Source organism: Cibotium barometz, chromosome 4 (assembly GCF_041138505.1).
Source record: "Cibotium barometz isolate CiBa-2024 chromosome 4, ASM4113850v1, whole genome shotgun sequence".
NCBI classification, from domain to species: domain Eukaryota; kingdom Viridiplantae; phylum Streptophyta; class Polypodiopsida; order Cyatheales; family Cibotiaceae; genus Cibotium; species Cibotium barometz.
Genome location: NC_141049.1, coordinates 56,119,095 through 56,136,212, shown reverse-complemented (window position 1 = coordinate 56,136,212; position 17,118 = coordinate 56,119,095). Strand labels below are relative to the sequence as shown.

General features: G+C 49.8%; 1 protein-coding gene across 4 annotated transcripts in view; it reads left to right on the top strand.

Annotated features, from left to right (window-relative positions):
• Window positions 1–17,118, top strand: part of LOC147639420 (uncharacterized) — a 120,818-nt gene that overhangs the window by 87,341 nt on the left and 16,359 nt on the right. For 3 of the 4 annotated variants that reach the window (XM_086791171.1, XM_086791162.1, XM_086791186.1), the window contains exon 9: window positions 6,569–6,886. The exons of the other annotated variant lie outside the window; for it this stretch is intronic. In XM_086791171.1, the coding sequence (XP_086647297.1) occupies window positions 6,569–6,886 (318 nt within the window). The remainder of the gene's footprint in view (window positions 1–6,568; window positions 6,887–17,118) is intronic. 4 annotated transcript variants of the gene reach the window in all.

Below are 17,118 nucleotides of genomic sequence, written 5' to 3'. Positions count from 1 at the left end.
TCGTGAGAGCTTGGGAGCTGCTGAGACCGGGGCTCTCTCAGCGACCTCCTTCTTGTGTTGAGGAGCGGGCCAAACAGCCGCTCATCTGGAGCCCAGCGGTTCGCACACAGAGCAGGGTCATATGCTGGGTTCTCGGCCTCGTCTAGCCTGGGGGCCTTTAGCGGCAGGCCCAGCTCGTAGTTTTGGAGACTGGCAGGCCTTCTGCAGTCTCCCAGAGGAGATCCAGGTGGAGAGGCTGAGTCACTTCAGAGGGGGGTTGATTATGAGGGATGATATTCAGGAGGCACTCACCACAGAGGAGTGGTTCACGCCTCTCGAGCCAGCGACCCCACGGTGGATGGGAGCCTTTACACAGTTGGAGATCTTGATTGCTGTCAGAGCTTGTACTGAGGATGGCAGTTGCCTCTACTATGAGATTCAGGATGAGGGCAGACTCCAACGAGTTGGAGGTGGAGTCGCCTTTGGTTGCAGAGTGCACCTTTCAGAGGATTCGGGTAGTGGCCGCCGCTTCTCGGAAATGGCATATTGACCCCGACCCTGCTGATGTGCTCCCGGATTGGCGCATATGGGCATATGCAGCGCGCCCCTTGGCCCGGCTACGAGTGGCATGATCCTTATGCATCCCTTGAGGCCACAGAGATTACCTTTTTCCAGTATACTGTTCGGCTGGGGCGGCATATTTTGACGGCGAGGAGGACGGTCTCTCCAGCGGCAGCGGGGCATCACAGGAGTTCCTGGAGGATTTTTGGGCTCGGCTCTGGGCTAGTCGACAGGCCCGCAGGATCTCGACTTTTCAGTGGTCGCCCACAGGGGCTCAGTAGTTGGCACTTGGCTTGTTTACAGCGGTCTTCCGGCGGCCTGCGTCTGATGCGGCCACCCTATGGAGACACAGAGACATTGCCTTCGGGATTGCCCTCAGGCGCAACAGATTTGGCTGCGGATGCTGCGTATTCTGGCTCCCCTCTCTCCAGAGGGTATGTTTACGTGGGGTGCCGCTGCTTGGTCGACTTCGTCAGGGCCTGCTATGGGCTATGAGATGGAGCAGGGTAGTCAGGCCATCAGATTTATTAGGGGCCAGCCTCGCCTGGTTCCGGCACCGGATTTCTCGTCCGCCAGCTGGACACAGGAGAGGGATTTACGATGGGAGCTCCTCAGCAGCCTCACCATCTGGTTCACCTGGAGGGCCCGGTGCTTTACGGCCTTTGAGGGGAGATTGGAGCCACCAGCAGAGACTGTACGGGGGATTTGGAAGGAGTTGATCCACACCCTGCGAGGACAGTACGACCGCATCCGGATGAGGCGATCTTGCGGCGCCAGGCCTTTCACACCACTTGGCGCTGTGGCCCCTTCTACACCTTACACACGGGATCCCCCCGTTGGCACTACAGGCCACCTGTTTGGCTCTTCCCCGCCCCTATTGTATGATTTAGCCTCTCAGTCCTTTGTACTGATGCTTGTATTTTGCAGCACCTAGGGAGAGTCTCCCGGGCTGCCATGCTGTATTCACTGCTCTGTTTCTCTTATGAGTAGGAGAGATCTTCTGTAGCCCTACGGGCGTTTTTTATATAACTAATGAAAGGATCTTTTCTCGGGAAAAAAAAGAAGATATGCCATGGACATTATTGTATCACGTTGGTCTCATAGGCCCATAGCAGATGCGAGGTACATGTGGGTCCAAATATGCAGAGGGGGGCTCCGCGAGCTATATGTGGCGGTATGCTACTTTCCCCAGCCCACTCCAGGTTTGCACCATCAAGAGAGTCGCCCTATATACCACTATATGATGATATCATGAGGTTTGCTAGCATGGGAGACATATTACTATTGGGAGACTTTAATGCACGTAAAGGTACAGAGCAGATAGATTTGTATGATACTCAAGAGGCTATGTACCGGGAGATCACGACAGAGGATGTAGGGTTGCAGATATCAGCACAGGATGAGGGGGAGATTACAGATTATGGCAGGCATTTTCTCACACTCGGGAGTGCACATGGGTTGGTCATATACAATGGCTTATCGAGATGGCAAGGATCAGATGCTCTCACACACTGGAACTCTAAAGGGGGAGTGAGCACAGTGGACTACTTGATGGGATCTCCTTCATTGATACCTGATGTCCAGTAGGCCCATTGGCATAGCAGCCGATCATGCATACCTGAGTTTCACACTAGTAGGTAGATCCTCGAGAGATGGGCCAGCCACTCATCTACCTAGGTACCCGAGATATTAGTTTACACGTGAGACAGTTGGGGTTTATCGAGATGCAATATCTGATGGCTTGTTCGCTTTAGACCCGCATAGCCCTCTGGACGAGATCACGAGAGGATTGGCAGGTGTACTACATGCATCTGCCTCATATGTGTTTCCCTGCACTATGATCCCTTCCACCCACCCCCGCAGCACTGCCCCCAGAGAACAGTTGGTATGATGATGAGTGTCGTGAGACACAAGCACAGCTACAACGTGAGATTGCCATTGGGTCTCATACACATAGACAGGCCAGGATGATCTTTCGACGCCTTGTGCGGAGGAAGAAACGAGCCTATCTGGCTAAGCTAGAAGAGGAGATCTACCAACTCTTCCTGGGAAAGGACAACAAGAGGGCATGGAAGATGTTTCAGGAGAGACAGCCTGGTACTCCGATTACTACACCTGAGGCATGGCATACTTATGCTAGAGAGCTATATGATACACCACCAGGACAGCCCCCCACCCCCCCTCCACTGGGAGCTAGACGGGCTAGCAGCACCTTTTTTAGTATGTGGATGGTGCTAAATGCGATAGACAGGTTATAGAATGGAAAGGCACAGGATCATGATGGGCTAGTTGGAGAGCACTTCTCATATGCACGAGACACTTTGGCTCCACTGATTGTACATATGTTTAATCGTGCCATTTGAGGGTTTCCCGACAAGCTGGACAGAGCATATCATTGTACCACTCTTTAAGAGTGGGGACCCCATGGTACCAGGCAACTACAGGACAATCATGATTGGTCATTACTTGGCCAAATTATATGGCTCTATATTGGAGTCGGAGCTGAGCCGATGGGCAGAGAGGCATGGTCATCGAGCACATGGACAGGCTAGCTTCAGGAGAGGATTTACTACCTTGGATCACATACTGACACTTCGGGCACTTATTGAAGAGGGCAGGGCACAGAAGAGAAGGATATACTATTGCTTTGTGGACTTCCGCAAAGCCTTCGATACCGTACCACGTGCCAGGCTTATGCATAGATTGCATGACATTGAGGTACCCGAGGATATGGAGTGGGGGATATATGCTTTGTATGAGTCTGTGAGACAGGTAGAGTCCGAGCTCCAGGCGGACTATCCGATATGGTGACCAGCATGATAGGGGTGAAGCAGGGATGCCCGCTATCGCCCACCCTCTCTGGACTGTACATTGATGTGGTCTCCGATTATGTAGACAGATTGGGAGGCCCAGGGGCATGCCTGGCAAGGGTGTTTATACCCATCTTGTTATATGCTGATGATATTGTTCTAATCTCAGACTCTCCGGAGGGATTACAGAGACACCTGGATGCATTACAGGCTTTCTATGCGGATAGAGATCTGACAGTGAACCTTGGGAAAACCAAGGTTATGGTGTTTAACACCACACAGGCATGGGTGACAAGATCAGAGCCTCAGTTCACTTTTCGAGGGGAGCCGGTTGAGTACGTCAGGTCATATGTGGAGTTACTATAACAGGACCGCGTTTCTCCCTGAAGGAGGCAGTAGTAGCTAGACTAACTCGAGGGCATGCAGCCTTGGGGGCACTTGAGAGGCAGTGTGCACACATACAGACTTACAATTTCAGGAGCCCCACACCAAATTGTGGCTATTTGATATGCTTATCACACCAACCCTCCTGTACGGAGCTCCAATTTGGGGGGCCAGCATACATCACAGATCTCAGAGAGGGACGGATGAGGGATGGAGGCAAATGGAGAGACCACTGATTATGATGATTGCCCGCATGATTCGGAGCAAATCATCAATACCACATGAGATTGTTCGGGCTGAGTTGGGTGCCGCACCAGTAGTGACCGAGGCCCTATTCCAGGCAATTACCTTTTTACAGCGGCTATGGGAGCTCCCTCAGCAGAGGTACTCCCGATTGGCATTGACCTCATCCATACAGTTGGCTGAGGATGGAGATACTCATTGCTGGTACGCTCAGATGAGATCATGGTTGACCTACATGGTTTGCGGATAGAGACACTACCACCCTTTCAGTACACTCTGGATTGTCCATTTTTGGATCTCACCCACTTAGAGCAAAACCACGTGATCAGGATGGATATCATTAGAGTGGACACAGAGAGGACATGGACTAGTCCCCTTGAGCCCTTAGGCACGAAAATGGCTCATTACAAGAGCCATTTTCTACACCTCTCACCAAATGATTTTATCACCCGCCCGGCGTACATGGATGTACACCTATCACATGGGATACGTTGCGCCATTGGACAGATCCGGACCTCATCACACCACCTGCGGATTGAGACAAGGCGATATGTGCATCACATCTTGGATGACCGCATTTGTTAGCTATGCTACCAGGAGGAAGAGACAGAGGAGCACTACATTTGCCGATGTACAGTGTATTATGAGATCCAAGGGAGATATCACTGCCTCTTTCGAGAGGGTTTTGGGCCATTACGCAGGGTCATGGAGTTTGAGGATCAGAGATGCCTGGGATTGTTCCTACTTGAGCTCAGGAGAGACACACAGAGACCCTCTTGGCACACAGGAGACCGAGCCATGATGTACCTAGATAGAGGACCCTGACAGATTTCTTCGGCACCAGCACCCCACACACCTCCTGATACCTCCTCCATTGGGCCATCAGGGCACCGACCACGCTCCCAGGGAGTCACCACTGATAGAGCAGTCATCTTATGTCGTGCTTGTCGGCCACGCCCACCAAGATCCCGACCACAGCATCCTCACCATCGCCAGATCAGAGCCATTATTGCTCGGCGTCAGAGGTGCCTACCTCGCTTCTACGACCTCTCCATTCTGACCTCTCCATTCTAGACAGCCCCATGGCGGAGATATTTGATCTAAGGAGAGGGCAACACTTCAACTAATCAGCATACATGGATCTACTTGATATACATTTTCAAGTATTTTCTACTCAGTATCATCTTGGAGTCTTACAATTCTGTTCTTATAACTGTAAGACAATCAGTTTATTGTACTTTTTTTAGTCTCATTTAGTTGTTCTCTTTGATGAGACACCAACTTCAGATGTACTCTCAGTTTTGGTCTCATAGACCATTATGGCCTCTTAGAGACGTTAATATATCATTTCATTTCTCTCTCTCTCTCAGATTTCTTCCAGAGAGCTATGCCAATGCCAGCTGATGTACCACGTGGGGTGACCGCACAGAGAGCAGAGGAATTGAGAGCCAGGAGGAGACCTAGACAGACTGGACATAGAGCACCCCGAATCCGTCACCGAGAGATAGCAGCTATCCGAATGAGACACCAGATGGAGACACAGGAGAGGGTAGCTCGCTTTCATTCAGACTCAGGGTACATGTTCACGCCATTCACAGCCTCAGCATCGGCGATGTATGATATCTTATATCCCTCTTATGGCACTGGGGATGGAGTTAGACATAGATCTCCATAGCATGCTTGTACTACCCCTTCAGCATATAGAGATGCATCTTGCCTTAGCACTCCATCCACATCCCCACCCCCCCTTATATTGTTTGTATATGGGCTCCACCGATCCATGATGATTCACAGTTGTATCCAAACACATGCACACTTTTTCTTTTCTTTCTTTTCTTCAGATGACCGGAAGAACACAGTTGTATTATTTTTTGTCTCATAGGCCGACTTTGGCCTCTCGTAGACGTTAATATATCTTTCTCTCTCTCTCTCTCTCTCTCTCTCTCTCTCTCTCTCTCTCTCTCTCTACACTCTCATTATCATTACATTGTGCTATCGTCAAGAACCAAGGGCTGAAAGGCATTTATCAAAGTATAATCCTCATCTGTATGTTACATCTAGGGTGATAGGTTCAAGGACTCCTCTATGGATCACAGTGGCCTTGTTCAGTCCCTCATATAGAGCCTGAGGACCTGACTGCAGCAAAGGTTTGTCTCTAGGTGTTGAAGGCAGTGCCATCTCGAAATACCTCTATATTCCCCTTGACTATCCAAGTGTTTTTTTCCCAGTATTATTAATGTCAAATTTGTTCTAGGTCATGTTTTTACTAGCCAATGTGATGTTGAATAATGCAAAGACATTAACCTTGATCATTTGGCTGGTTGGAAGCTCTTTCAAGGTCACCGTTTTTACATTGCTTAATACAGCTTTCAGAAAGCAATGGAAGCCTTTTTTCAGAAGATGCCAAGTGTTCCTAAGAGGTGTCACCTTTTGTCACATGCACTTTGCACTGTAGTGCATGGTGACAAGATGGCTCATCATCATCATCATCAGTGCAACATTGTACAGTATTAGAACCCTTTAGGATGATATTTGTCGTATGCCGTGACCCCATTGTAATCCTCAATCCAAGACATAGTTTTTTCATACAGCAAACACATACGAGTATGGAAGTGGATGAGTCCAAGCATGTAGAAATCTCTCTTGATAAGCAGACAAATGAGGGAGACTTTATCAACCAAATGCTCAGAAAGAAACTAAAGGAAAAGAATGTACAATTAAATAAGATGTTGACACAGCATGCAAAAGAGCTGCAGAAAGTTCAGAACTCCTCAAGTCAGGTACATCAATTAAACAAGCAGTTGGCGAGCAACCTAGCTGATTCAGAAACCAAGCTATCAGAACTTCAAGTACACTATGATGGCCTGCTAGCATCTGTGGAAGGTCAATTGAAAGAAGCGAGAGAAGACGTGAGTTTACAATTCTTATGTCTATATAGTTAGCATTTTTGTCTTCACAGAAATTTGTGTGTGTGTGTATGTGTGCATGAGAAAGAAAGAGAAAGAGAGAAAGAAAGAAAGATGTTATTAAGGTCTACGGAGGACCCAAAGACTGAAGTGTCTATGAGAACAAAAAACTGTTACATGTGATCCAAAATTAAACTGGATATGAAGACAACATGAAAAATGTAAAAGACTTGCCGCCAAAAGGATAGATAGGGTCAACCTACTACGTAGACCCTGTGTATGCAATAAAGTAGGCAGCAGAAAAACCTCATGTGTCCAGACTCATAATGTACCGTCCTCATGAACTGTGTACCTGGACTCAATATCCATCACCTGTGGCACCATCAAAGTGAAACAAGGATGCCCACTATCTCCGATCTTGTTTGGACTCTACATAGATGAGATATCAGACTTCATTGATATAGCCGGAGGCAGAGGAGCTTCTCTAGGAGGTATTCTTGTTTCCAGCCTTTTATATGCTATGATATTGTACTCATTGCAGATTCTGAGGAGGGGCTACAGAAGCACATAAATGCTCTACATGATTTTTGCACACAGAGGGGGCACTCAGTCAACCTTGGAAAAACCAGAATTATGGTATTCCAGACCTCCTACCCAGTGCTGAAGGCTGTACCGAGATCACTTATATGGGTAACAGGGTTGAGGTGGTGCACTTATATGTCTATCTTGGAGCTACCTTCACTAGTCCAGGCATCTCTATGAGACAGGTAGCAGAGGATAGACTCACTAGAGGATATGCAGCTCTAGCCCTATTAGAGTGGCAATGTTTCCAAGTGCATTTCCAGGAGCCGAGGATGAAGGGTTGGATTTTTGACACCCTAGTCACCCGGCACTTATGTATGCAGCTCCCTTCTGGGCACCACATTTATCCTTGGTAGATTGGCAATGCATAGAGCATCCTTAGATCATGATGTTATCATGGATGATACGTAGCAAACCATATGTCCCCCCAGGAAGAGTTTGCTGCGGCTCCTATGATGATGGAGGCCCTGTTGTAGACAACCACTTATATACAGAGGGTGAGGTAGAAGGATCCACTTCGACTCTGCCAACTTGCACTACAGTCATCACAGCAGCAGCCAGAGGAGAGCATTCATCCTGGTATAGCAGAGTACTCACTTGGTTTCAGGCACATGGACTGGCTCCCTCCATTTCAAGATGATCCAGATTCTCCATTGTAACATGTGGAAGCTTACAAACAAGGATTATACTTTGATAAATACTTTCAGCCCTTGGTTCTTGACGACCAATAGCACAATGTAGAGAAGGTAAGAGTGCAGAGAGAGGAGAGACATACACAGTATTGGGTCCCCAATACCCTGTGAAGGGCCCCCACCACATATGGTGTATTTACTTTATGGTGGCAGGAGAGACATGGGAATGGGAAGTGCTACCAGCATCTAAAAACCAACCACAAAAGAGAAAAAAAAAATTCTCTCTTTTTTTCTTGGCTGAAATTCTTCACCAAAAGGCAAAGCTCTTATACCACTGTAACATGCGGAAGCTTACAGACGAGGATTATACTTTGATAAATACTTTCAGACCTTGGTTCTTAAGAGTGAATAGCACAATGTAGAGAAGATAAGAGTGCAGAGAGAGAGGAGAGACAAATACACGATACCCAAATACCCTCTGAAGAGCCCCCACCATGTATGGTGTATTTTCTTTATTGAATGAGTGGAATGACAGTTTTCTGGCTGTAAATAGCTAGGACTGAATTGACTTGGATGTCTTCCATGGCTGAGATGTCTTCCCTTTTCCTTGGCTGAGATAGCTTTCAACGTGAAGATTAATCCCTTGATCTACAGTTTCCACTTTGCTTGGCCCCTTCTTGGCTTGTCTTGAGCCCTTGGACTTCAGCACTTGAGAGAGATGAGATGTTTATGCTCTAGGCTGACTCTTGCTTATACAATGTCCAAACATGCTAGTCGGTCTGCCTAACAGCTGTCAGCCTGCTCACGATTGGTGAATTCTGCATTAATGAGGCACTTTTCACACGTGTGAGCTTCTTCTGTTGGCTGCCGCTGGTGTATTGTCAACCTCTGGCATCTGAATCCTGCGGCCCACAGACAGACCGTGTACTCAAAGAAAGGGATGTCAGGGACATCCTCAGGGGCGGGGGGGGGGGGGTGGGGGGGGGGAGTGGGGGTGGTGGGTGGGTAGATAGGGAAGGGATTGTGCCACTGCCACTCACCAGTAGCAAGCTGGCCTGCCCGTACATTGGGTGTGACGTCTGTGTCACAAGTTCAAGGTAGTATGCCACAGGAGTTGCCACTCAGCCAGGGAGACCAGACTACTCTGCCTTCTCCACTATACGCACACACTCTGTTGGAGCACTATGCTAGCGTGCTGCCCGATAAAAAGAGATTGCTCTTTGATGCCACTGAATCCCTAACACCTCATGACATAACAAACAAGCAGATAACCAGAAGCATAGAGACACAACAATGAGAGAACATGACACAATAATGAGAGAACATGACAATACTATATTCTGAAAAAGAGAGTGTTCCACTAACAAGATGATCCTTTGGTGCTCCCAGAGTCACCTATATAAAAATGATGCAAGTAGGTAGTAGGTGCACCGCTAGCACCACTGCCATGAATGAAGGTGAGAAAGTGTAACCATAAATGGGTTGAGCTGCCATGAATGAAGGTGAGGAAGTGTAGCCATAAATGGGGTGAGAAAGATGTGCATGGTAGAGGCGGCACAAATGGAAGCAGACACTGAAAAGTGAAGTGGACGTCCACCAAGAAGTGGACATCCGCGCCTAAGTGGACGTCCGCCGAAAGTGGATGCCCACAGGGATATCCACCAAGTGGATGTCTGCCAAAGAGCGGATGCCCGCAGGGTAGGAAGGTCGGCTATAAACACTTAACCGTCCTCGGTGAAGCATGACAGGTTGGAAAATATGGAATGGCAGAATAACAAACAGAGACTATATGGAAGTAATCGAGGAAAAAGGAATTTCCAAAATGCTATGGGTATGTACAATGATGGGAAAATATAAGAGGATCAGAGTTGAGGGCGGCCTCGAAGTGGAGCTGGGGGATGGCACCGAGGTGGAAGGAGGGGTGAAGCTGAATGCGAACTGAAGAGTCTGTCAAATGGTCTAGAGCTGGGATCTGATCGTGCAGAGCAGCAAATTTGTCAAGTCGGCCTCCAGGGAGGAGAGGAGGGCCTGGAAATCCAAGAGCAGTTGTTGAAGCGTAGTGTGCTCGCTGCAAAGTTGGGACTCAGAAGTGAGAGCCTGGGAGAGCTACTGGTGAGCTCTTGGTGAAGTAGTTCTGCAGATTGTGCTGTGGAGAAGTCTGCTTGAAGTTGAGCCTGCTCAAGCATGAGAAGTCTCAGTGCAGCTGTCGCAATTGCTGGGAGAGCCACAAGATATAGTTGGTGACATACTTTGAATGGACTCTCACATCCAGGATATATTGTCAAAAGCACGAACCAGGCAGCGTGCGATGAGGGTTGGGAATCTGCCAGACATTCAGGGAGGCGTGTGAAAGGAGGAATATCACATAAGGGATCTGGGGTAGCATCCAAGAAAGGAGAGGAATGATGCTCGGAGCAGAGGCATCTGAGTCAGATGAAACAACGGATGAGACCTTGACCGTGGGTAACCCTGGAGAAGGTGGTTGCCCAGAGGAGTGTGGAGAAAGAGCCGGGTAGCGATGTGCTCGGAAGAAGAGGGAAGGCGGATGGAGAACTGGAAGGGAGGAGGAGGAAGAGCCGGAGCAACAAGGGAAGGGAAAGCAACAGTGGGTGCAGAGTCAATGGTGGTGGGGGAAGGAACAGTGTTTGGGGAGGCAATGGTGGTGAGAACTGCAAAAAGGAGGATGGAGAGATACCATCATCCCCTGGGCCTTTTCTTTCAAGAGGGTGCCCGGTGTGCAAAGCATGTTCTCGGGTCATCCGTCGAAAAGGGGGGGCATCCAAAAAGGCGCACATATCATCTGTAATAAGCCTGGGCATGCACTCCCAGACTTTCTGTTGTGCAACACCGAGGTACAGAGATTGGATTTCACACAGCATTTGAGAGGCTCTAGCCGGAGGATTGCAGAGATTGATGCAGCCATTCCCAACACTGGATTACTGGATCTTTCTTGGAAGGCCGTCATCATTCTTGGCTTGGGGTTTTTTCTGGGACAGGTGTTCCTCTTGAGGTTATGGGTCTCCCCTTGCCTAGGGAGGATGATGTACCGGTCTTTTTTTCTGTATAGGATGGACGTGTTAGAATCTAGCATGGTATCATACTAAACTAGAACATGGAAGAAGACTGCAAGAGAAACGAAGCAAACACTGAGAGATTTTTTTCCATGATGTGACCCCTTGAATATAATAGGGGAAAGTACAAGAGCTGAGCATGAGTGCATATGGGATAAATCCCTGAGTGCCACGTGGCATACTGAGATGACCAAGACTAAAAGTACTTCTAGTGAGCACTTATTTCCAACACCCTCCTTAAGTGGACACTAGGAGGAAGACAGAAAGACAAGACTAGAAGACTGACATAAAGACCTATAGACTGAGAGACAAGAGAAGAAACATGACAGACAAAGATCCTGAGACACCCCTCCTCAAGTGATATCCTCATATGGGTCCACAAGGGTAGGGACAAGGTGGATCATAGACAGACAGAGAGAGACAATTCATCCAGTAGAGTGGTCCCACAGAGAGAGAGACTTTCAGATAGACATGAGAGAGTCTGAACAGATAGAAGATAAATGGGGACATAGACAAGAAAATGCCAAGAGAAGTGGGTAGCTAATCCACAAAAGAGAGGCATATAGACTGATAGACAGAGTGTCAGAGACATATGACTGTTAGATCACACAAGATAGACACAGAGACAGAGAGACTGACTGATTGTAGATAGACAGAGAGATGGACCTAGATAGATAATCCCTCCTCAAGGTCAATCCTCCTGCTAGAGTGGGTAATGCAGGGGTGCCTCTTGGATAGGGACTAAGATAAGTCCATGTATGACAAATATGAGAGAGATGGGAAGGTCTTACCATATTTGGTAGTGTCTAATCCCGTACATGAGAGACAGATAGATGAAGGAAGGTCTTAACACTTGCTGAAATGCAAGGGCAGTGTCTAATCCCGTACAAGATAGATTTCAGTTTTGAATTAATTTTGAAAAATAAACTAGACTGAAAATATTGCAGCATAGAAAGATAATCCATTTTGGTTTTACCTCAAGGTCTTCCATCCTTTCAGGGGTAACCCGAGAGAGAGACTGCTGCAAACAGAGAATTCTGCAAATAGAAAGAGATGAAGTACAAAACCACGATACCCGGAGAGAGCAGAGGTGCAGAATTTGGGGCAGAGCTCGTGGGCAGAGAGAGCAGGTAATGGCGTAGAAGAGGTGGCTGGAGATGCCCTTCTGTTGGCCAGGAGTAGCAGCTGTAGAAGATAGCGTGCAGATTTTCAGCAAGCTGGAGAGGTGCGCGCAGTATTGGCTGGGCAGACAGAAGCCGCGTGGGCAGAATGGCGGGGCAGAGATTGCGCATGAGCAGGAACAGCACCTCGCCATGAACAAGCCCGTATTAGCAGCTGGAGAAGTGCGCGCAGCAGCAATGTCGGGGCAGAAGTGTGCAGCATCTGAAGAGGTAGGCGGGCAGAGTGCAGAAGCGGCGCACAGGTCCAGACCAAACTGAGCAGAAGCGGCAGCACCATGATGATCCTCCGCAGCAGCAAGAGTGAAGAGACGGGGCAGATGTAGAGGTGCGGCCAGAGGCTGAAGGGAGATGCCGGAGAAGGATAGCTGGGAGAGGAGAACTGAAAGGAGAAGATAGAGATGACGAAGCTAGGGCTGCAGCAGACTGAGAGGAGAGGAGAGGGGATCTACATGCTCTGATACCATGTTAGAAATTCTAGCATGGTATCATACTAAACTAGAACATGGAAGAAGACTGCAAGAGAAATGAAGCAAACACTGAGAGATTTTTTCCATGATGTGACCCCTTGAATATATAGGGGAAAGTACAAGAGCTGAGCATGAGTGCATATGGGATAAATCCCTGAGTGCCACGTGGCATACTGAGATGACCAAGACTAAAAGTACTCCTAGTGAGCACTTATTTCCAACAGGATGGCAGCTGGAGAGATGTGACGTGCAGGACCTTAGTGAGGGCCCCCAGATTCGTCTAGTCAGAGTTGTTGGTAGGTTAGGAAGCACGTCTTTGTGCCCCCCCCCCCCCCCCCCCCCCCCCCCCCCCCCCCTCGGGATGATCACAGAGAGTGTTAGCCTTTGGTTGTATGGTGGCTGCCCTATCAGACATTTGCATTGGGACCCCGGTAAGTGGAGTGGAAGGATGCTTGTAACCCTTTGAAAAGCATGCCTTTTTTCAGTTATATGGTGGTGGAATGCTAGACATTTTATCTTGGGACGCATTAAGAGTGTCCCCTACTCTTAAGACCCCATTGGGAATCTTACGGCATTTCGACTGACATTCAAAGGGTATTTTGGCGGAGATTGTGGCATTCTTATAGGAAGCCAGAGATTTCCTCCTTTATCTGGGTTTCTCTTCATGGTGGTCTGGCCACCAATCAGTGGAGGTCTACTGGTGCTTGCATGGCCAGCATGCCCTAGATGTGCAGGAGTTTCAGAGTCAATTTACCATTGTTTATGGGAATGCAGGGAAGCACAGAGGGTTTGGTCTACGATTGCACACCTCTTTGGTAGGATTAAGAGGGATGCTATCATTTCTTTTGGTTCTATCATTTGGTTGACACAGTCTAGCCTCAGCTGAGATTCGAGAAGGGGACTGACAGGAGCTTGGCCATTATGGTTAGGCAAGGAGTTGCTGAGCAGTGTTTTTTTTTTTTTTGCGAGAAAAGATCCTTTCATTAGTTATAAAAAAAACGCCCGTAGGCTACAAAAGATCGCTCCTGCTCCTAAGAAAGATAGAGCAGCGAATACATCATGGCAGCCCGGGAGACTCTCCCTAGTGCTGCAAAATACAAGCATCAGTATAAAGAACTGAGCGGCTAAATCATACAATGGGGGGGGGGAAGAGCCAAACAGGTGGCCTATAGTGCCAACGGGGGATCCCGTGTGTAAGGTGTAGAAAGGGCCACAGCGCCAAGTGGTGTGAAAGGCTGGCGCCGTAAGATCGCCTCATCCGGATGCGGTCGTACTGTCCTCGCAGGGTGTGGATCAACTCCTGCCAAATCCCCCGTACAGTCTCTGCCGGTGGCTCCAATCTCCCTCAAAGGCCGTGAAGCACCGGGCCCTCCAGGTGAACCAGATGGTGAGGCTGCTGAGGAGCTCCCATCGTAAATCCCTCTCCTGTGTCCAGCTGGCGGACGAGAAATCCGGTGCCGGAACCAGGCGAGGCTGGCCCCTAATAAATCTGATGGCCTGACTGCCCTGCTCCATCTCATAGCCATAGCAGGCCCTGACGAAGTCGACCAAGCAGCGGCACCCCACGTAAACATACCCTCTGGAGAGAGGGGGGCCAGAATACGCAACATCCGCAGCCAAATCTGCTGTGCCTGAGAGCAGTCCTAAAGGCAATGTCTCTGTGTCTCCATAGGGTGGCCGCATCGGACGCAGGCGGCCGGAAGACCGCTATAAACAAGCCAAGTGCCAACTGCTGAGCCCCTGTGTGGGCGACCAGCCACCACTGAAAGCCGAGATCCTGCGGGCCTACCGACTAGCCTAGAGCCGAGCCCAGAAATCCTCAAGGAACTCCTGTGAGAGTCCGCGTAGGCGCCAATGCCCCGCTGCCGCTGGAGAAACCGTCCTCCTCGCCGTCACAATATGCCGCCCCAGCCGAACAGTATACTGGAAAAAGGTGATCTCTGTGGCCTCAAGGGATGCGTAAGGATCATGCCACTCGTACTCCCCGGGGCCACACTGCCCAAACCGCCCTGAGCCAGCGGAAGTGTAATAACTGCCCATGCAACCTTTGCCCGAGCCTGGCTGACCGTCCATCCCGGACCACAGAAAGTTCCTGATCAGCTCTGTACCTGGCTGATGCAAGAGCTCGAGAAAATCCAGCAAGACGTAATGTACCACATGGTCGCTAATAGCACCTGATTTGCCACCACCACCCTCCCAGCCAAGGATAGTCGAGCTGTACTCCAATACAATAGCTTCTTCCGAATGCTCAGAAGAAGCGGGGCAATCTGCTGCTCAGGTGACAAATCAAGGCCAATCTGGCATCCCAAATACGCACTGCTGTGCCTGGAGGAATCCATCTAAAACCGGGGTCCGGGCTCCATGCCGGAGTGGGAGCACTACTGATCCAAAAGGCCACTATCTTGCGCCAATTGATCAGTGCTCCCGAAGCTGCACTAAAAACCTGGAGCGACTGCTCAGCCCGAATAAGATTGGCCTCATGGCCATGCAAAATAAGCCCGTGTCGTCTGCAAACTCAGCATCAAGCAGGTCCTCCCCCCGGACTGGGAGCTGCAGTCCTCTCAAACCAACCTCTTCTGCCGTCAAATACATACTCATAGCCTCCGCAAAGAAGAGAAAAAGGAAAGGGGCGAGAGGACACCCCTGAGACGGACTGATCTGGTCAGCTCAAAACTCGGCCCCCGTCCTCCTGCAATCAGCACCTGGCTGCGAGCTGTGGAATACAGAGCTGCCACCCCTCTGATCCATCCTGGCTCAAAGCCCAGGCGAAGCATAGTGCCCTCTAAGAAACCCCAATCAACTCTATCGTATGCCTTCTCAAAATCGAGAAGCATCACGACCAAGTCCTCGCCAAGAAATCTAGCTCGGGCCGTCGCCTCCCAGAAAGTAAAGATGTTGTCAAGGATACTGCGCTCCTTGACAAATCCTGTCTGAGTAGCATGAATCACTCCCCCAGGAAAGGCTGGATCCTCAAACTCAAGGCCTTTGCCAAGACCTTGTAGACAGTATTGAGGATCGTAATAGGCCTCCAATGCCGAATGTCATCTGATACTCCCTCCCCCTTGGGGATAAGGTAGATCAAGCCCTCTGAAAAGCTCTGCGGCATCACCCCAGTGTCCAAAACATGCTGAAAGCCCCTGCGGAGGCCTGGCCCCAAAAGGTCCCAATAGCGCATAAAAAGGCCGGCGTCAGTCCGTCCTCCCCTGGGCAACTATGTCGCGGCAGGACCTCAAGGCCTCGGCAAGCTCAATCTCTGACAGAGGCGCACCTAAAACTGTACGCATATGGTCTGTGACCCTCCTCTACACATGGGCCACACAGTCTGTCTGCAAACATCTCGATCCTCAGTTGACTGGCTCCGCTGAAAGCAGGTCACTATAAAATGCAGTAGCAATGGCTCTGATCTCCCCGAGCTCAGTAGCTACCGATCCATCCGGTCTACCAAGCTGGCGGACTCCTGCTCGCGCATGACGAGGTCCAGTGATCTCAAAAAACTCTCCAAGCTGCGTCCACTGAGAGGCCTGACGACGATAGTAAAACTCATGTCTCTGCTCCTCTACCTCTCTAACCTCCTGACGTGCCTGGCTCAGCTGGGACGCCACCCACTCACATGCAGCTGCTGCTCCTGAAGGCGCTGTAGCGAAGCAAGGCTGCGTCTCAGCCGTTGCTCCCGCTCGCGAATCTCTCCCAGTCGTGTCAAAGCTGCAGCGTGTAGAAAAGAGCTAAGATCAATGAGTCCCTGGGCACACTGGCCCGCTGCATCCTGGTCAGAGCACTGACTATCATGCCAGATCCTCTCAATGTCCTCAGCGAGACTGGGATCTGTAAGTACCCTCTCTGGGATCCTCAACTGCAAGCTGGGCTCCCGGGTCCCCTCCTCCAATGCCAATATAACTGGCGCATGATCTGAAAATGAGGTGCCAGCAGCGAGAATGCCGACGGAGCCCCTCGCTCCCCTAACCAGTCGCCCACATAAAAGCGATCAATCCGTGAAAGGTTAGTCCCTCCCTGCCGGCGATCCGACCGAGAGAAACTAAGACTGTCCTGAGACCGGGAGAAAGCCCCATGCTGCCATGCATCAGTGATCCTCAGTGACATGCAAAACCGGTCCCAAGCTGCAAGCTCCGTGCCGTGCACTGTAACATGACTGCCTCCCACCCTATCTGCCGGGTCCTCAAGCATGTTGAAGTCTCCCCCAACACACCAATGTGCGGCCTCTGGCAATGCATCTGTAACCTGAGTCTAGAACTCTGCTCTGGCACTAGCATGATTGGGCGCATAGATGTTGAGCACACCCAATAG